At 39.2% G+C, this 22352-nt stretch overlaps 1 protein-coding gene across 1 annotated transcript in view; it reads left to right on the top strand.

Moving 5' to 3' along the window:
- The window catches only part of LOC136857202 (legumain), a 137972-nt gene that overhangs the window by 27947 nt on the left and 87673 nt on the right, over positions 1-22352 (top strand). The window contains exons 3-4 of the mRNA XM_067135665.2: positions 9933-10030; positions 20117-20198. Of these exons, the coding sequence (XP_066991766.2) occupies positions 9933-10030; positions 20117-20198 (180 nt within the window). The remainder of the gene's footprint in view (positions 1-9932; positions 10031-20116; positions 20199-22352) is intronic.

Here is a 22352-nt window from a genome sequence, read left to right as displayed (position 1 = left end):
TATCCCATACACCACCTGAACATGTTATGGTTTCTATTCTGTCCTGGACAGCTATCTGAAAACTTCAAATCCTTCACGTTGTCTGGAACATAATGTTGCACATAGTGAGTGGTACAGGAGAGAACACACTTCATTGGTTTCTTTTTTCCCCTTCACCTTGATCATATAGACAGACTACAGACTTACTGGTTTTTAGATCATGAATATTGAAAATAGTTACCCTTGGTTGCCAGAAATAGAATGTCTCTTGAACTGGAATGTTCAGTAATAGCAAATGTTGTATAAAATCAAAGGATAGGCCACTATTATCCTTGCTCTCAATATCTTCTGAAGTAGCTTTTAGGAAATGTTTCATGGAAATGTTCCTTACAGAAATCATATTTTACCCGAATCAGGATATTTCTTGTTTGTTACTGGTTATTTTGTGGGATCCACACACAACAAAATGATAAAAACTAGAACTATGCTTCTTCTGTTCGTCCTTGGTGTGTATTGCTTCACAGGGATAGCAACAGCTAAGCCCAGCAAATAGACATCTTGTGCTGTTTTGTCTGGTAGACGATGAAAATTTGTGTAGATAGAGATCTTATCATCTTCAGGTAGTGCTGCAGATCATCCCTCCTGACACCTAGAAAAATGAAATTGAAATCAGCATACTCCTCTGTTGCATTTTGTGGGTACAAGAAATACTAGCATAACTTCCGTAGAAGTTTATCACAATATGCTTGTTACTACTAACCTGCAGTCTCCTGGGTTTTTTATTTTTCACTGACATGCTGGCCACTATAATTTACATATTCCAAACCTTTCTCAATAGCAGTTTTAATAATTCTGAATAACATTTCTTTTACTTTTTGGAGATATTTCTGATAATTGATCACAGAGAGAACAACACAGATCACAGCTCGAGGACTTATAATGACTTATCCCTTGTGATGGAGATGGCAGCATGTGCATGCAGTCATGAAAAGCGTAGGGCGTAAAAGTGCTGCTATACTATAGAGAAATTATGTAACGAACTATGGTGCTCGGTAGTCGGTGACATACTGAGCAAGTGGCTGCGTGGTTTGGACCACACAGCTGTCAGCTTGCATTCAAGAAATAGTTGGTTTGAGCTCCATTGTCAGCAGCCCTGATGAAGATGGTTGGTTTTCTGTGGTTTCCCATATTCACATCAGGCAAATGCCTTAATTAAGGCCACGGTCACTTCCTTCCCTCTCATAGCCTTTTCCTAGCCCGTTATCACAATAAGACCTATCTGTGTCGGTGTGATGTAAATTATAAAAAAGTCACCTGTGTTCTCCCCAGTAATTTTGTCAGCTGGGTGGCAGAAATGAGTAGCTGGGTGGGGAATACTACATAAAAAGATCAAATTTCAATTTTTTTTCCCCTCAGGGCATTAACAGTAATATCAGACAGGTAAACTTAACTGCAAAATTGGACTACAGTATTTTAGTTTAGTTATGACAAAAAAGACATACAGATTGTTCATAATCATGTAACACTGGAGCTTACCACCAGGCAAAGTATTCACTGGCATCTTGGAAGGGAGGGTGCGATCAGTCGTTGAGAGGAAGTTGGATGAAAACCAGTGTGGTTTCAGACCACAGAGGGGCTGTCAGGATCAGATTTTCAGTATGCGCCAGGTAATTGAAAAATGCTACGAGAGGAATAGGCAGTTGCGTTTATGTTTCGTAGATTTAGAGAAAGCATATGACAGGGTACCGAGGGAAAAGATGTTCGCCATACTGGGGGACTATGGAATTAAAGGTAGATTATTAAAATCAATCAAAGGCATTTATGTTGACAATTGGGCTTCAGTGAGAATTGATGGTAGAATGAGTTCTTGGTTCAGGGTACTTACAGGGGTTAGACAAGGCTGCAATCTTTCACCTTTGCTGTTCGTAGTTTACATGGATCATCTGCTGAAAGGTATAAAATGCCAGGGAGGGATTCAGTTAGGTGGAAATGTAGTAAGCAGTTTGGCCTATGCTGACGACTTGGTCTTAATGGCAGACTGTGCCGAAAGCCTGCAGTCTAATATCTTGGAACTTGAAAATAGGTGCAATGAGTATGGTATGAAAATTAGCCTCTTGAAGACTAAATTGATGTCAGTAGGTAAGAAATTCAACAGAATTGAATGTCAGATTGGTGATACAAAGCTAGAACAGGTCAATAATTTCAAGTATTTAGGTTGTGTGTTCTCCCAGGATGGTAATATAGTAAGTGAGATCGAATCAAGGTGTAGTAAAGCTAATGCAGTGAGCTCGCAGTTGCGATCAGCAGTATTCTGTAAGAAGGAAGTCAGCTCCCAGACGAAACTATCTTTACATCGGTCTGTTTTCAGACCAACTTTGCTTTACGGAAACTGAAGGATACGAAAGGGTGATTAGTAAATGTAAGCTGTTTCTACTACAGCATCCCTGTATGCCACCCATTCACTTTCTATATCCTGAACCTGCTTATTGTCTACTGTTCGAAACTTCTCACTAATCACATCCATGTACTTCTGTCTAATATCCTCGTCCTGGAGATTTTCTACCCTTATTCGTTTGCAGACAGATTTCACTTTCTCTACCCTAGGCCTAGAGATACTTAGTTCACTACAGATCAGATAGTGGTCTGTATCATCGAAAAATCCGCGTACATTCCTAACAGATTTCCTGAATTCAAAGTCTGTTAAGATATAGTCTATTATGGATCTGGTACCCCTAGCCTCCCATGTGTAGCGGTGAATAGCCTTATGCTTGAAGAATGTATTCGTAACAGCTAAACCCATACTAGCACAGAAGTCCAGCAAACGCTTCCCCTTCCCATTAGCTTCCATATCTTCCCCACATTTACCAATCACCCTTTCGTATCCTTCAGTTCTATTCCCAACTCTCGCATTGAAATCGCCCATTAGCACTATTCTATCCCTGCTGTTGCGTTATGTGCCGATTTCACTTCATTTGTGGTTCAGAAGTGTACTTTTGGATTCAGAGAGGTAAATTAAAAGTTTAATATTAAAAGAAAATCAAAAACAAAAAAAATCACATTATCCCATCTCGGAAATTTCATGGATCTGGGTATTGGGCATCCCAGTATGAGCAATGTGACTGTGAAGTGTCTGTAACCGATATACATGAGCAATCTGAATAAATCCATAAAATGGATCATTAGAGAGCTTGCGTAGCCTCAGCAGTGATATGAAGGGTGCTACGTAACCATTTGCATAGGTGTGTTCATACAGACATGATTTATTATTGGTACTGAAGTCTCAGAGGTTCCAGTTTATAGTGGTATCCTAACTATGCTGAAGAAATCATATTTTATCCCTCCAGGAGATGTGGACTAGGCAAAAGAGCGACTGAATGGTTGGCTATATTTCTCAATAATAGAACTCGGAGAATTAGAGTAGGTGAAGCATTATGTGATCCTGTAACCTTTAAGAGGGGAATTCCTCAAGGCAGTATTATTGGACCTTTATGTTTATACATATAAATGATATGTTTAAAGAACTGGAATCAGAGGTAGGCCTAAGGCTTTTTGTGGATGATATATTTTATAGAGTGATAAATAAGTTACAAGATTGTGAGCAGCTGCAAAAAGACCTAGAAAATGTTGTGAGATGGACAGCAGGCAAAAGTGTGTTTGTGAGTTTCACTAAGAGGAAAAGTCCTCTCAGGTTTAATTACTGTGTTGATGGGATGAAAGTTCCATATGGTGGTAATATAAGGAAAAATCATCATTGGGGGTAATCACATAAACAATATTGTAAATAAAGGGTACAGATCTCTGCTTATGGTTATGAGGATGTTTAGGGGTTATAGAAAGGAGAGGGCGTATTTAGCCCAACTAGAGTATGATTCCAGTATATGGGACCCTTGCTAGGATTACTTGATTTGAGAACTGGAAAAAATAAAATCCAAAGAAAAGCAGCTCGATTTGTTGTGGATGATTTCTGACAGAAGAATAACTTTACAAAAATGTTGTTAAGTTTGGTCTGGGAAGACTTGGGAGAAAGGAGACGAGCTGCTTGACTGAGTGGTGTGTTCCGAGCTGTTGGTGGAGGGATGACGTGGAATGACATTAGTAGACGAATAAGTTTGAGCAGTGTTTTTAAAGTAGGAAAGATCACAATATGAAGATAAAGTTAGAATTCAAGAGGACAAATTGGGGGCAAATGTTCGTTTATAGGAAGAGGAGTTAGGGATTGGAGTAATTTACCAAGGGCAATCTTCAATAAATTTCCATATTCTTTGCAATTATTTTAGAAAAGACGAGGTAAGAAACAGATAGGGAAACTGCCAACTGGGCGACAGCCCTAAATGCAGGTCAAGGGTGATTTAAAAAATGAGAATTTACTTGTTATAATTCTGAATTAAAGAGTCATTCTAAAGGAAATGTGTTCTACACAATAATTGATTGAAATGTGTGCAGATTATTCTTTTCCATGGAGGCTGTGGAGACTGCTACACAGTGCCTGGACATAATGATTACTGCTACTGCTTACACAAGATGGGAGCAAGTTAATTTTCTAACAGGATGGGAACTCACTTCTCCATATATAATTTATGTATATGTTGATGTTTTGGTTGCATGGCCGCTACAGATGTGCCATTGATTAAATGAATCCCAAGATTACCAAATGTATTATTATTTATTCATGTCAGAGGTACCAATATATACAAGAAAGAGATACTGAATATGAAAAACGTACATGAACAAATTATCGTATATAGTTATGAATGAAGCACGTGACAAATTTGCATATTAAGTATAACAAATGGAAGAACATACATAAAAATCAAAAAGAAGAAAGCAAGTATCATATGAAAATATCTACATTATATATACATTATTTACACAAGTTTTGACCAGTATTTGGCTACATTGATGGCATTGTTTCCAGCCAGTGCTAATTCCAACCCTGTACATGAATCTGGACATAGACGACAGTGCAAGAGATACCTAGAAGTCTGTTCCTCTCCACATTCGCACAATGAGTCCCCATCATGCATGATGCCCCATTTCATAAGATTGTACTTAGATCTTGCAACGCTGGTCCGCAGTATGTTTAACAACTTCCATATACACCATCCCTCTTCGTGACCAGGTGGCAACTTTTCTTCAATTTCAACAGGTTCCGGATGATCTGGGTACCTTTGTTTCCATAGCTTAACCCTGGCCTTTTTTGGGTCAGAATCAAGTGGAACAGAAAACTGTAGAAAATTCTTCCTGGACTTCAGTCGAGCTGGTGGTTGCTGATGTTCATGAAGGGGATGGGCTGAGATGCTGCAAACCTTTTGTCTCTCGATATTAGCGGACACCTCACGTCTGATATCAGGTGGAGCTATACCTGCAAGTGAATACAACTTCTGTAGGGGTGTTGGTTTTAAACAGCCTGTGATTAGCCTGCAGGTTTCATTCAAGGCAATGTCAACTTTCTTTGCGTGAGCTGATTTGTACCATACGGGACTAGCATATTCAGCAACAGAGTAGCAGAGTGCTAGGGCAGTTGTCCTTACTGTCTGGGGATGGGCACCCCATCCAGAACCAGTTGCCTTATGCAATAGGCAGTTTCGTGATGAAACTTTTGCCTTGAGTTTGGTGCAGTGTGTGGTGAAGGTCAGCGAATGATCTAGGGTAACACCAAGGTAAACTGGAGTATTGCTGTGTTCCAGCTCCATTCCTTTCCAATTCGCACGCAGCTTCCGCAGGGCTTCTTTGTTCTTTAAATGAAAGGCGCACACATTAGTTTTCGATGGGTTTGGCTTGAGGTGATTTTCCTCATAATAATCTGAGAGCATCTTCAAAGCAGCAGTGAGGTTTTGTTCCAATTGCTCGAAGTTTTTACTCTGAGTTGCCAGGGCCAGGTCATCTGCGTACAGGAAGCTCCTTGTGTGAGGTGGAAGAGGTTGGTCGTTGGTATATATGTTAAATAGCATTGGTGCTAGGACACTGCCTTGTGGGAGACCGTTCTTCTGCACTCTACGTCTACTCCGCTGTCCTTGGAATTCAACAAAGAAACGTCGGTTCTGCAACAGCGTGGCAATAATTGTTGTGAGCCTGAAATCCATAGTAAGATGGGAAAACTTCCTGCGAACTATCTGGTGTTGTACAGTATCATATGCTGAAGAGAGATCAACAAAAGCCACTCCAGTAATATCACCACGCTGAAATCCGTCTTCTATGTGTTGTATCAGATTAAGGATCTGTGTACAGCAGTTCCTTCCTGGTCTAAATCCAGCCTGCTCTGGGATTAGAAGAGGTTCGACCACTGGAGTTATACGGTTCAGAAGCATTCTTTCGAAAATTTTATATAGATGGCACAGGAGTGATATTGGTCTGAAATTCTTTGGATCCGTAGGCTGCTTACCAGGTTTCAGGATTGCCACCACCTTAGTCTTCCTCCAGGTTTTAGGAATTTGACATCGTTCCAAACAATTATTAAAAAGCTGTAGGATCCATTGTTTGGTAGCATTCCCAAAGTGTTGTATCTGCTCCATACGCATGTCATTTAGACCGGCTGCCTTGCCAGTTTTGCTCATTTTTATGGCGTTTTCCAGCTTGTTCATAATGAAGGGATTGGACAGACTGGATATTTCTTGTTCGATATTTCTTTGAAGTTTTGGTGGTCTTTTTCGCTTATCTGTGTTGCCGTTTATTAGGAGTTGATGAGCTATCTGGTTAGAAGTTGCTATGTAGAGGACTTTTCGTGAGGTCATTGTTCAGACGTCTAAGTAGGTTCCAAGCTTCTCTGCTGTTTCTTGCCATATCTAGTTCTTCCATCAACTTAACCCAATGTTCGCTCTTTATTTCACCCATGGACTGGTTTAGTTGTTGACCAGCCTGAATAGTGTCCTCACTGAAAGGATTTTCTTCATAGAGCAGTACGTACTCATTTAATTTATCTACTGTACTGGCGTCTAGACCCTGTATGTACTGAGACCTACAGCCTCTTGGGATTGACATGCGAGAACATACTTGTACGGCATCGATGAACACATCATATACCTCTGGAACAGGTTCGATGTCTGCTACCATTACGTCTAAGCGCTTTGTGTACTTCAACCAATCAGCTTTCTTAAAGTTGTACCGCCTTCTGAATGGCACAGATTGTGGATGAATTGCTGAGAAAACTTTGCACATAATGGGTCTGTGTTGTGTGTTGGGTATAGGTTCGCAGACAGACTTCACACTGCTGTGCTATAGCATCGCTGACAAAAATTAGATCTGGGTTGTATCCACGTCTCCACCGACGACTGTTGAAAGAAGCGGGAAGTTTACTGTCATGTATTAAGGACAGTTGACTCGATTCTGACCACGTAATCGCAGCTTCACCATCTTCATTGTTTCTCTATATCCCCATAGGCAGCTATGGCTATTGAAATCGCCCATGATGACACGAACCTTCTTCTCTTGCCCTACAGCTGAATCAGTAAAGTGGAATGGAACGTTCGGTGGTTTATAGACAGATGTTATGATGCAGTTCGATAGCTCCACTGTTAAGATTTCTATATTATTGTTGTCTATAAATGAGGTAGATATTACATTCATCTCTGGCCTTGTGAATATAGCACTACCATAGTTTTCATGTGGTCTCTCGGCTACCAAACGCATTCCTAATACTCTTGGTCGTCTTTGGTCGCTACTTCCATGAGTTTCTTGAACACAGAGAACGTCACACTTCTGTATTTGGCAGAGTTGTTGTAACAGGGTTTCCTTGTTTGATGTTATGCCTTCTGTATTAACTGATACAACTGTCAGCTTTGGTCCTGTGTGACAGTACATATATCACACCCCCGAATTATATGTAGAAGTTACAGATATTATTGTCAGTATTCGATTTATTATTATTATTATTATTATTATTATTATTATTATTATTATTATTATTATCAGTATTTCATTTGTATATTTTGCCATTTATATTTGTAAGCTGGAAGATATCCACATATATAGGTAATACGAGTAATTTGTTTTGCACGAGTGGGAAAACATTGCTTTAATAACTCTGGTGATTTGGATGAGTCATGTGGCTACCCCAGTGTTTGTTGTGATATACTTGTGTCGAGATATTCCATGAGTCATGTATATATCCCAGCCTGATGAGATGAGCTTGTTGTTGTATTAGGGAAGTTCGTTGACTCATGTAATAAACCCCAGAGTTTGTTTATCTCTTGGGAGCACGGTTTACTCATGATTGGCTGGCAAGCACCAATCCAGATGTATCATCTGAGAGGAGGGGGATGATGATGTCTATAAAGGTTGATCATACGGCGGCAACCGGGGACATTGTCAAGGAACGAGAAGGAAGATAACTACAACCAGTGACACTGTATAAGAGAACTACAACTGACGCACTGTACGAGAAGGAAGTAGTGCTGATACTTGGTACTGGAGTGACACAACTGCAATGGACTGGACTTCAAACGTTCGTGGAGCGTAGTCTTGTTATGTTCATGGAAAGTGGCTGATCAACAAATTGTGGAGGCCGTATGCATTAAGTGTTGTAGTACTTGTGGCGGCCTGGCATTATATGTTGGTGAAAGCTATCTCAGACTTTCCATAATTTATGTTCAGGATCGATAACCGTGTGTTACTTAAATGTATATATCTTTGAAACAAGTGTTAAAGTCTGTGAACACAGTATTACAAGGTACAGTATCTGTGTGATGTGATATCTGACGATTGTGAGAATCGGCAAGTGGTATTGATACAGAGACAGTGAAGGGTATTTATCTACATGTATGTACAGTACATTGCTCATCGGACCATCTACAAATGGTAGCTTAGTTCTCGCTTTCGTTTTCCCACTGTTTTTCATTGTTGTTGTTGTAAATATGGAGTCTTTCAGCAATATCTTATGTGTGTATTATATGTATAATTTTGTGTGTTGATGAGGTGCTCATGCACGTGTTTTGTTAAGAATATAGTTAGCTATTTTAGAATCAGTGGAGTTATTGATGAACCTAGGTGCAGTTCCTACCTATTTAGTCGTTTTCAGGAGGTTAGGTAAGGCCTGCAGCAGATGTACCAGTACGCAGCATTATGTACACGCCCTGGGATATAAAGTGTATCATACTCTATCAAAATTCGAGGGATCCATTCTGGTGAACTCTGGCGCCCATACTACGGACAGTTCGATTAACTATTTTATTAAAGTAATTCATTTAAAGTATTCTATGAAGTTTTTGAGTAATGTTATTTACATAATTTTATTTATATATATCCTTATTCATGATTTTATTTATCATTATTATCATCAAAATGTTGCACCTGAAAAGGACCATTTGTGGGGTTTATTAACAAGTGAAATTGATCTTGGTACTTCTGGAGTGAGAGAATCAGCCGTCTAGGAAATGTCCTAGTCCGTTGCCCAGGAGACACCCGGATGTATAACAATCACATGCAAATACACCCTACTAGGAGGTTTCTCTCGTGTCCCCCATTACCAAATGTTATCCAAGTGTATCTTTTTTCGGTGGGGCTTTGTGGAAAACCCTGTTTATGTGTAGCACTCGAGGTACAGATATTTACTCATTCATTTGAGGAAGAATTTACTTGAATTATTCATATAGTTATGCAGCTTATTTTATTAATCCACTTATATTGGTCATGTGCTTAGGTTCACGTAGCTGTGAGATTGTATTAGGGAGATCGTGGGTTCGAATTCTACTGTCGGCAGCCCTGAATATGGTTATCTGCGGTTTCCCATTTTCAAACCAAGCAAATGCTGGGGCCGTACCTTAATGGCCATAGACGCTACCTTCCTAATCCTAGCCCTTTCCTATCCTTGCATCACTGAAAACCTTTGATGTGTTGTGCCACATTAAACCACTAGCAAAAAGATAAAATAAAATTCATCTGTGGCTCACATCATTTCGATTAATCTTGTATGATGTGAAAATATTCCAGCATGTATTTTATGTTAATCTTTGTTTCAGGCTGATGTTTGTCATGCATATCAGATTCTCCATGAAAATGATATACCTGATGAAAATATAATTGTGATGATGTATGATGACATCGCTTACAATGAAGAGTAAGTATAACATTTGTGATTATATGGATTAGTATTAAGTATTTGCATTTGGGTTGAAGCATGAGATAATTAAGGATTTATCTATATATATAAAATAAGAGTTTTGTCTGTACATTGCTCAGAATTTGAAAAGAATGTTATTTTTGTATCGGTCATGTTCACAGTAACAAGAAAATGCATTTTTTATATTTCCGTAATTTCTGTCTGTCTGTCTGTCTGTCTGTCTGTATGTATGTACACGCATCACGAGAAAACGGCTGAAGAGAATTTAATGAAAATCGGAATGTAAAGTCGGGTGATGAACCGCTACAATCTAGGCTATAAAATATTTTAATCACGCTGAGTGAAATGGTAGTTTAGGGGAAGCCTGAAATTTCATTCTCAAATATTGATGTTCTTAGTGGTCGTGTCTGAATGAAAATCGGTAGACAAACATGTGAAATAAGTCTCTACAATACAGGCTATACACGCTGAGAAAAATGGTAGTTTAGGGGAAGGCCTAAAATTTAATTGTCAAATATTTATTGTATTATTGGTCGTATCTTCACGAAAATTGGTGTGCGAAGTCGGGGAATAGGTCGCTATAAACTAGGCTATCAATAATGTTATTCACATTGAGTGAAATGGTAGTTTAGGGGAAGGCCTGAAATGTAATCTATATATAAAATAAGAGTTTGTCTGTACATTGCTCAGAATTTGAAAAGAATGGTGTTTCTGTATCGTTCATGTTCACAGTAACAAGAAAATGCATTTTTTACTTTTCCGTAATTTCTGTCTGTCTGTCTGCCTGTCGGACTGTCTGTCTTTCTGTCTGTCTGTCTGTCTATCTGTCTGTCCGTCTGTCTGTCTGTCTGTACACGCATCACGAGAAAACGGCCGAAGAGAATTTAATGAAAATCGGAATGTACAGTCGGGTGTTGAACCGCTACTATCTAGGCTATAAATTATTTTAATCGCGCTGAGCGAAATAGTAGTTTAGGGAAGGCCTGAAATTTAATTCTCAAATATTTATGTTATTAGTGGTCGTGTCTTAATGAAAATCGGTAGACAAAGATGGGAAAAAGTCGCCACAATATAGGCTATACACGCTGAGAATAATGGTAGTTTAGGGGAAGGCCTAAAATTTAATTGTCAAATATTTATTGTATTAGTGGTTGTATCTTCACACGAAGACCAAGAGTCTCAAGCTCCAGGACACTGCCCTTGAGGCGGTAGAGGTGGGATCCCTCGCTGAGTCCGAGGGAAAAGCCGAACCTGGAGGGTAAACAGATGATGATGATGATGATCTTCACACGAAAATTAGTATGCAAAGTCGGGGAATAGGTCTCTATAATCTAGGCTATCAATTATGTTATTCACACTGAGTGAAATGGTAGTTTAGGGGAAGGCCTGAAATGTAATCTATATACAGACTGAAGCGAAATTCGCGCACTCGGGCGTCGCAGTGCGACTCCCTACATGCCAGCAATAACAAATGTATTTCACAAAAGTTCGTCCTGCGAGTATATCAGGCAGAGAAAGGACGTTGAATAGTGGCAATCTGGCAACACTGTAACCACATGTACGGTAAGTACCTCTGTCAGCAACATGTATTTGCGCTGAGCAGTGGGTGCATTGGATAGGGTTTTGGGTTGGCATGCAGGTGATAGAGGGTTCGATCCTGGGTAGAGGCGCAATTTTTTGTTTACTAATTTTCATCGGACATTACATAATGTAATACAGGTCTCATGTATCCTACATTTACAACATTTTGTAACGCTGAACACAACAAATACCTTGCTAGGCCTACTGGTAACGTAAGCCCTTACGAAATACAATGGACTTGAACGAGGCAAGAATAACAGTTGGTACTAATCTATGAGTCCGCCTCTGTGGTGTAGTGGTTAGCGTGATTAGCTGCCACCCCAGGAGGCCCGGGTTCGATTCCCGGCTCTGCCACGAAATTTGAAAAGTGGTACGAGGGCTGGAACGGGGTCCACTCAGCCTCGGGAGGTCAACTGAGTAGAGGTGGGTTCGATTCCCACCTCAGCCATCCTGGAAGTGGTTTTCCGTGGTTTCCCACTTCTCCTCCAGGCGAATGCCGGGATGGTACCTAACTTAAGGCCACGGCCGCTTCCTTCCCTCTTCCTTGCCTATCCCTTCCAATCTTCCCATCCCTCCACAAGGCCCCTGTTCAGCATAGCAGGTGAGGCCGCCTGGGCGAGGTACTGGTCATACTCCCCAGTTGTATCCCCCGACCAAGAGTCTGAAGCTCCAGGACACTGCCCTTGCGGCGGTAGAGGTGGGATCCCTCGCTAAGTCCGAGGGAAAAACCGAACCTGGAGGGTAAACAGATGATGATGATGATGACTAATCTATGAGATCATTGAAGGAGGGTAGAAAGAAAACAGGTTTCGCATTTAGTATATGAATTTGTGCGAATAAATTCACGCCCACGACGTGGAAAGGACGTCTTTCAAAGCTGACCAAGGGAAACGATTGTTCGTCCATTTGTAGGATCGTAGTATGTAAGTGCAAAGGGTTTCTAGAGGACCCGCTGCAATGGCTGTTGACGATTAAGTTGCCAGATACCATACCACCTGGACTACATTTATGAAATAAAAATAATACGCTTCAACCCAGGATCGACCCCTCGACCTCCTGAATGCTAACCCAATCCTGTAACCACTGCACCAACTGTACAGCGCAAAGAATACGTGCTGACGGATGTAGTTACCCTACATGTGGTTACAGTGTTGCCAGATTGCCACTCTTCAACGCCCTTTTTCTGCCGGATATACTCGAAGGACGAACTTTTGTGAGAGACATTTTTTTATCGCTGGCATGTGAGCAGTCGCGCTGCGACGCCTGAGTGCGCGAATTTCGCTTCACCATGTATATAAAATAAGAGTTTTGTCTGTACATTGCTTATAATTTGAAAATAATGGTATTTCTGTATCGGTCATGTTCACAGTAGCAAGAAAATGCATTTTTTACTTTTCCGTAATTTCTGTCTGTCTGTCTGTACACGCATCACGAGAAAACGGCTGAAGGGAATTTAATGAAAATCGGAATGTAAAGTCGGGTGATTAACCGCTACAATCTAGGCTATAAATTCTTTTGATCACGCTGAGTGAAATGATAGTTCAGGGGAAGGCCTGAAATTTAATTCTCAAATATTTATGTTAGTAGTGGTCGTGCCTTAATGAAAATCAGTAGACAAACATTGGAAATAAGTCACTACAATATAGGCTATACACGCTGAGAAAAATGGTAGTTTAGGGGAAGGCCTAAAATTTAATTGTCAAAAATTTATTGTATTAGTGGTCGTATCTTCTCGAAAATTGGTACGCAAAGTCGGGGAATAGGCCACTATAATCTAGGCTATCAATAATGTAATTCACACTGAGTAAAATGGTAGTTTCGGGGAAGGCCTGAAATGTAATCTATATATATAAAATAAGAGTTTTGCCTGTACATTGCTCAGAATTTGAAATGAATGGTGTTTCTGTATCTGTCATGTCTACAGTAACAAGGAAATGCATTTTTTTACTTTCCCGTAATTTCTGTCTGTCCGTCTGTATGTATGTATGTATGTACACGCATCAAGAGGAAACGGCTGAAGAGAATTTAATGAAAATCGTCATGTAATGTCGGGTGATGAACCACTACAATCTAGGCTATAAATTATTTTATTCACGCTGAGTGAAATGGTAGTTTAGGGGAAGGCCTGGAATGTAATTCTCAAATAAGTTATTTATGTCATTAGTGGTCGTATAGATAAATCTGTATATATCAATCTCACAGCTGCGCGCCCCTAACCACACGGCCAACTCGCCTGGTCGTACCGACTGAAACAGCCTGCCTGTATATTGGCGGGAAGTAGCATGCCATTCCTCTGGTTCATACATTTTCTGATATATCTGGTTCGTAACACACTGGTTCATCATAGTATTCGAGCTATTCAATCCCTACTCGGAGGCACTGATTGGAATGAGTAGTGTGCATGTTTAAAGGAATAATGACAGAGGAGTGTTCACGGCAGTCTGCGACCTGGTTATTCCAGCTCTGGAACTTCGGACTCTTAGATCGACACCGTAGTAGGCCTACTGTTCGTTGAAAGTGAGAAAGTGTGCGGTGTTTCATTTGATCGAGTATTTTTATATGATAACATTGCTTTCAATCGCTACATTCCTACTGACGTTTTTGTAATGACCTATGTTGGATTAAGTTAGGAAAACCACCAAGTCAGTCTTTCTGAGAATCCCGTAGCGAAGCACGGGTACATCAGCTAGTATTCATATATTATCAGATTATATATAGGAAAGTACATAATAGAGTGGGTTATAAGATCATACAGATGGAATTTATCAGAACAAATTAGATCAAAGTAAAGGGTTTTTAAATGGGGTTTAAGACTGAAATGTTATCTTGTTCTTCAAATTGAGAATGTTCAAGAAATTAAGAATTACAATAACGGTGAAAAATATGCTCCCTGTATAAGGAAGTAAATTAGGATCAGGTATGGTAGTACAGAGCCGGCCCCGCAGTGTAGGGGTAGCGTTCCTGCCTCTTACCCGGAGGCCCTGGTTTCGATTCTCAGCCAGGCCAGGGATTTTTACCCAAATCTAAGGGCTGGTTCGAGGTCCACTCAGCCTACGTGAATACAATCGAGGAGCTATCTGACGGTGAGATGGCGGCCCTGGTCAAGAAAGCCAAGAATAATGGCCGAGAGGATTCGTCGTGGTGACCACGCGACACCTCATAATCTACTGGCTTTTGGGCTGAGCAGCAGTCGCTTGGTAGGCCAAGGCCCTTCGATGCTGTTGCGCCACGGGGTTTGGGGGGTGTGGTAGTACAGGGTGATTAGATATACTTAATCATTTGCTTAACTCCAGCACTCTGTGTTTCTACTATGAGCAAGCAGTGCTAGTTTGCTGTGTGCAGGTCAGGGAAAGGTAAACCATACAGCAGTAATATAAACAATTTTTAAGAAGTTCATTACTTAACAAATTATGAAAGAAGGTGTTCAAACTGCCTGTCCTCATTCTGCATATATTTTTGGCAACTCGTTAGGAAATCATTGATCACTCGCTTTAATTCATGTTATGAAATCCTGCCAATTTGCTGACAAATGTCACATTTCAGTTCTTGTATCGTGTATAGGTTTGTCTTGTAGGTGGCATATTTAAATTTACCCCAGAGATAATAATCGCATGCAGATAAATTAGGGGACCGAGGGAGCCATAAATCTGTACTATTGACGTCCGAAACGGGGGAGGAGCTTACGGTCAGCTGTTTCCAATATGGCGGCGAGATAGTGACGGGAAGCAAACACGACAGTGATCGGGTGTGCGTCTGTAGGATTTATTAAGAGTTCAAAATGTCTTTGGTGTCGTATGCGCAACTGTTAAGAGTTGTCGGAGATTTCACGCGTCCATTAGTGGAAGGGGAAGAAATTTTCAAGCGTAATTACTTGATATGTGTAGGTAAAAGTTTTGAAACAGAAGATTAAACTGGTGTTGTAGCGTTGTGTTTACAATCATCCCACATCGATTCAAAACCCCACAAAGTTAATGTTGTCTTGAACAAAGGGGGTGAAAATGTGAAGTGCAACTGTACATGTAAAGCGGGTTTGTCAGAGAAATGTTACCGTTTACACGCTAATTCACCTTAACAGTTAAGCTACTGTAATTTTCCACTATTAGAGGTTATGGAGTAATTTCTTGTTGATTTGGTCCATGCCAAAGCCTTAGCCAGGTGACGGGGGAGTTACCTGTTTTGTAAACTGTAATCTTGGGGAAGAAATAAAATAATAATTCTACTAAGTAAATGTTGTAAAGCAAATAAATCCTAGGCTTTATACAGGCTTGTGTTGGAACAGCCCACATAATCTTAATGATCTTCCATTTTTACCATCAGCACAAAAGTTAGAACTTATAATTTTTATACTTATTATTGTCGGTTCTAACTACCTACAGAATATGCAGAGCAAAGTTTGAAAATTATAATTTAAGAGTACTATAACCTCTACAGTCACAGCTGTTTGGGGTTGAAGAATACCTGGTTTGTCCAATTCTACCAAATAATTAGGTTATGGCTTCTAATTTATGATGACCGGGCGAGTTGGCCGTGCGGTTAGGAGCGTGCAGATGTGAGCTCGCATCCGGGAGATAGTGGGTTCGAACCTCACTGTCGGCAGCCCTGAAGATGGTTTTCCGTGGTTTCCCATTTTCACACCAGGCAAATGCTGGGGCTGTACCTTAATTAAGGCCACGGCCGCTTCGTTCTTATTCCTGGACCTTTCCTGTCCCATCGTCGCCATAAGACCTATCTGTCGGTGTGACATAAAACAAATAGCAAAAAAAAAAAAAAAATATGATGGCAAAATACTACATATTTTCTTTCATTGACAGAAGTATTTGATAAGCAATTTAATTGTAGTGCTTAATTACCACCACTTAAAGATATTACTCACATGTAGATAGTTAATTTACTGTCTGCTGTTACACATATGCAGAAGTTTACAAAGAGCGGATTACATTCTATGTGCGGCACAGAAGTACTAGGCTACAAGTTTATCAGTATTTTGATGTAGCTAAATCTTTGTGAATACAAATTAGAGACAATAACTATCAATGAGTACAATGAACAGTACCGGTACCTACGCTGTGGAAAGAAGTCGTCTTCATGAGAATGCAGACTGCACACCGTCATGTATCGCGTAACGCGTTTTCCAATTGATAGCGCGGAAGCCCATCTTTCTCTCTGAACTTTTTGTACAGGAAAGTAGTGAAGAGATTTCGCATCCGTTTTATACGATTTGCAACCGTATACCGCCTCAAATTTCACAAATTCTTTTCTGTTTCCATCACAACGTCAATTCTTCGCCATGTAAATAAATCTCACCAGTCACTATGTTGCAGCTTCAACATCCTACCGCGTGGCTGCGCCATTCAACTTTTCTGAGGTCAATTAACTCTGTTCTGTGGAAACACTTTGTGAATTTCTCTTATGGAATTGTTTGCAGTGTGAGTAGTGGCAGAGACCTGTTAAAAAAATACAAAATTATGCTCCCTGCCTGTCAGTTAATTCTCTGAAAAAAGGTGGTTAACATTATATTCATAAAAGTATTCTAAAAAGAAAAAAAAATGGTCCTATGACTCTTTCACCATGAATGATAGACCATACACAAGTATTTAATATAATTTTTTTTCCACATATGATTGTGCGAAATAACCTCATGCAGGGGGTAGTCATGGACAGTTACTTAAAAATACTGCCTGTCTGAATTTACCCCAAGAAATGGAGTAACTTCGGACACATTTTAGTGTATTTTAAAACGTGACCTGTGCATTTTTGTGTTTCTTTTGGTGTTTATTATATCTCTTACATATGTAGCTAGATGTAGAAATTAAAATTATATCAGTTAACTACATTAATAAAGAACATAAACGAAATATTGTTAGAAGTGTCTGAAATAACCCCGAATAACAATACATCAGTGTTCAGTATTTTTGTACACGATGATCACTGAAATGAAAATGAAATGGCGTATGGCTTTTAGTGCCGGGAGTGTCCAACGACAAGTTTGGCTCGCCAGATGCAGGTCGTTTGATTTGACGCCTGTAGGCGACTTGCTCGCCGTGATGAGGATGAAATGACGATGAAGACGACACATACACCCAGCCCCCGTGTCAGGGAAATTAACCAATTATGGTTAAAATTCCCGACCCCACCGCGAATTGAACCCGGGACTCTTGTGGCCAAAGGTCAGCACGCTAACCATTTAGCCATGGAGCCGGACACGATGATCACTAAAACCTGGACAATAAATCCCTATTGTGTGATAGGATTTATCTGTATTTATAAAAAGTTGATCAGGGGTTGTTTTACTAAATTTTGCTGTTTTTGTAGGTTTTTTTACTCTGGGATTAAGCATATATGAATTTACAAGTTGTGTTAGTAATTCACTTTTGTTATATTTCAAGAAATTAACATTTACATCCCCACAAATAATTATATCATAACTCATTTTACTTAAATTACTTAATGGTAATTCTAATTTTTCTATAAATAACTGAATTTTTTTTTTTGTTGCTATTTGCTTTACATTGCACCGACACAGATAGGTCTTATGGCGACGGGGGGACAGGATAGGGCTAGGAGTGGGAAGGAAGCGGCCGTGGCCTTAATTAAGGTACAGCCCCAGCATTTGCCTGGTGTGAAAATAGGAAACCACGGAAAACCATTTTCAGGGCTGCCGACAGTGGGGTTCGAACCTACTATCTCCCGAATACTGGATACTGGCTGCACTTAAGCGACTGCAGCTATCGAGCTCGGTATAACTGAAATTTTCCTAATGGTAAACAGTATACACACACTATTATGAGCTTTAATTTTGGAATCTTTACTGTGATAATCTCAAAATCCTGTTCAGTAATAAGATAAGCTTCATGATCAGTATTATTTCTGATATAGATACAGGTGCCCCACGTTTATTACCTGATCTACAGTAATTGCTGCTCTAACAAATCCTGGAAAGTTTATCAACTGTTGTTCCACTCTGAGCCAGTGTTCTGAAAAACAGAGAATTATTATTATTATTATTATTATTATTATTATTATTATTATTATTATTATTATTATTATTATTATTATTATTATTTTAAAAATTTTCCATTGAATACACTGATAATACCAATATAGTTCGTCCATTATTGGACATTGTACATTTTCCAGCCAACTCATTCGTGGTTGCCAGCGTTTCTCCCCAGTGTGCTAAGTTGGGCTCATCAGTTGGTAAATAGCACACCAAATTCTAATTTTCATATAAATAACTGAAATTTTCCTAATGGTAAACTGTGTATATATATATATATACACACACACACTCTTTCTCTCTCTCTCTCTCTCGCTGTCTTATGAGCTTTAATTTTGGAATCTTTACTGAGGTAAACTCAAAATCCTGTTCAGTAATAAGAAGCTTCATGATCAGTATTTCTAAAGTAGTAATGCATACTATATAGGATATAAAATGCAAATATGAATTATTTCATGCTCTTGCTTTTCTGTATGGATAAAAATATGTTTTCTGTATCAAATAATTGAAGTGGTTATTTAATGACATAATTTTATATCACTCATTAAAATTTTTATTGAAAATTAGTTTATAAGTAGTTCACTATTTCACAAAGAACAGGCGCAAGTAAAATTTAGAGAAGAGTGATCCCTGTTGAAGACCTAAACTTTATTTCTCCAGAATCTTGTTTTTTTTTAAATGCACATGCATTGGCACTGCTGGTGGCTCCAAATAGCCTATGCAGTGGCTTCCATGGTATGCACTAGCCATGCGTCTTGGTGGGTGTGCTATTTACCAACTGATGAGCCCAACTTACCACACTGGGGTGAATTGCTGGCAACCAGGAATGAGTTAGCTGGGAAATTTATAATGTTCAATAATGGACCAACCATATTGGTATTATAAACTTACTCATTCAGGACAAATATTTCAGGTTCCCTATGGGAATCAACATCTATATCATCTGAATACACCGAAGTACCAATATCTAATTTGTTTGTTAAACCCTGAACATTCCATGTCTGTACATTCCAGTCTGTTATTGGAAAGAATTTTCATCATCAAAATCTTGGCCAGTGGGGTTGGAGAGTTGGTGGTATACACTTTCTAATCACTAGATTGCATGCTAAAAGCCTTGATTTAGTTACAGAACTATTGGTAGTGTTTATGCGGAGTGAAGGCATATGGCGCTGTTGATAATGATTTGCCAATTGGATCGCAATGTTAAGCCTTGAGTGGACTTCTTCATGTTATTTAACAGGAATAGGCCATGTGCTGACACCAGATTTCAACCTTTCAATACCTTATTATAATCACACCACATCCAGGCACACAGATCGCCCATGGGTGTCATATAGAAAGACCTGCACTAGGTGAAATGAACATGTCCTCGGACACTCCCAGTACTAAAAGCCCTGTGATAAATAAATACAGTAAATAAATAAATAAATAAATAAATAAAATACTTTTGTTCTTTGTAACCAACTCTTTTCATGGTAAATTAATTTTCTTTGTATCTGAAACAGGAACCCAAGACAAGGTGTTATAATCAACAGACCTCATGGACACGATGTGTACCGGGGAGTACCCAAGGACTATACTGGTGATGTAAGTACATTAATTTCTATAGTAAGAACGCATATTATGTAGGATATAAAATATAAATTACTTCATGCTCTTTCTGTATAAGGATGGAAATATGTTTTCTGTACCTAATAATTGAAGTGGTTATTTAATGACACAATTTTGTAACACTCCTTGAAATCTTTATTGAAAATTAGTTTTAAGTTCATTATTTCACAAAGGACTGGCTCAAGTAAAATTTAGAGAAGAGTGATCCCTGTTGAAGATGTAAATTATGTTTCTTCTCCAGAATTTTTTTTTCCCCTTTTTTTTAGCACCTTTTTTTTTTGAGCTGAGTATGAATGGTATATGTTTGTCTTACTTAGTTCAGTGTCCTGCTGTCTTTACATTTTATGGTAATCAGTTGTGATGTATAAAACTATAAAATCACAATACCTATTGCTCTTACTACCATGTTTTGTTTTTCAGAAGGCTAGACGAGTATATTAACGATGCGAGTACTAGAAAAATTACCTGGCTCAAAGATTTGAGTGCCGCCTCCTAAATTTTAAAGCATTTGTCGTAGCGTGAATCCCCTTGACATAGGATTATTTGACTTGAAAATTTTTTGTTGAATGTGATTATTTATTTATATTGTGGTTTAGGAATGTTTCAACCAAATATGTTGTAATTATATTTTACATTCCTACCTTACTTAGCATTTTGATGCACTTCTGTCTGTTGGCGATGTTAAGGAAAGAAAATTTATATTTGAATCTTGAGAGCGGCGACATCTTATCCACCATCATCATTATCATCATTTTACAGTTCCAGTTTCCCGGGTACTGTTGGCGAGCCTCTTCCATTCTGTCTTATTGAGATACGTTCTGCTGTTTTGATGACGTCCTGTAGTGTCCTTCCCTGATCTGCAATGTCCATCTTTACAATGTCCATCCAGTGGGTTTCTCTGCCACATGTCGCTCCAAGTTAACATATGCTGTCCTTGTTGGCTTTATCCTCATTACATGCCCAAACCACCTCAGTCTGGACATGCTGATCCGATCTAACAATGATGTAATAATCCTACCTTCCTTCCTAACCACATAATTCCTCAACTTTTCCAGTTTGGTTTTTTGAATTGTAGATCTAAGGAACTTCATCTTGGATGCCTGCAACCTTGATGAGTCTTTCTTAGTGAGGGTGCAGGTTTCAGTACCATAGATTAAGATTGGTATGAAGTACTGATTGAACATCACCAGCTTTGATTTTGTTGGTACTTTGGGATCCCAGAGGAGTGTTCGTACTTGCTGGTAAAAGTGAGAGCTCTTCTGCACTCTATTTTCCACCTCCTTGGTGTGTGGCTAGTGTATCTCGAATATTACACTGCTGAGGTACATAAAGCTTTCCACACTTTCTAGTGGATGGTTTCCTAGGATGATGTTCGCTGGTCGTCCCTCTCAGTTTATTGCCATCACTACTGTTTTGAGTTTGCTTATCTTGAGATTGAACTCCTGGAACTTAACCTTCCATTCATTGAGTCTCTACTGTACTTGTTCCTCAGTTTCTCCCAAGATCAAAACTTCATCAGCAAAGGCCATTGCGTTTAGTTCACCAGAGGTTTTCTTGATGTTCTTCATTATGTCATCGATGATGGTGACAAACAATAATGGGGATAGTGCACTGCCTTGCTGGACGCCACTTTCGGTCTTGAACTAGGATGAATGTCCGTCACCCAATCGCACACAGCTGGTACAGTCTCATACAGCATCTGAACTTTCCTCACCAGTCCCTCTGGCACATTCCTTTTTCTAAAGCATTCCCATATCTTCTCTTTTGCATTGCTGTCATATGCCTTCTCATTATCCACCATCAAGGATAATATTGTAAAAAATATTTCCTCTTACCCATTCTTAGCCATATGCTAAATAAATAAATAAATAAATACAAATAATCTAGAAAATCACAATTAAAATAAATCAGTAGTCATAGTACTGAATTTTCAGTTTAAATACACAAAACAGTTGCATCCAGCATAGTAAGGGAATAGGTCAATAGGTGTTGACTGCACAATTTTCTATTTTGATCACACTGAAAGGAACTTGTCTTTTGAACAGATCTCATAACAGAGTGATTCTTAAAATGAAATGTTCTAGGAGGGATTAGTATTTTCGCATAAGATGTCCTAATATATAGCACATG

The sequence above is a fragment of the Anabrus simplex genome, chromosome 1 (genome assembly GCF_040414725.1).
Source record: "Anabrus simplex isolate iqAnaSimp1 chromosome 1, ASM4041472v1, whole genome shotgun sequence".
Lineage (NCBI taxonomy): Eukaryota > Metazoa > Arthropoda > Insecta > Orthoptera > Tettigoniidae > Anabrus > Anabrus simplex.
Note: the sequence above shows the minus strand (reverse complement) of the source record. Positions and strands in the feature narration are given on the sequence as shown.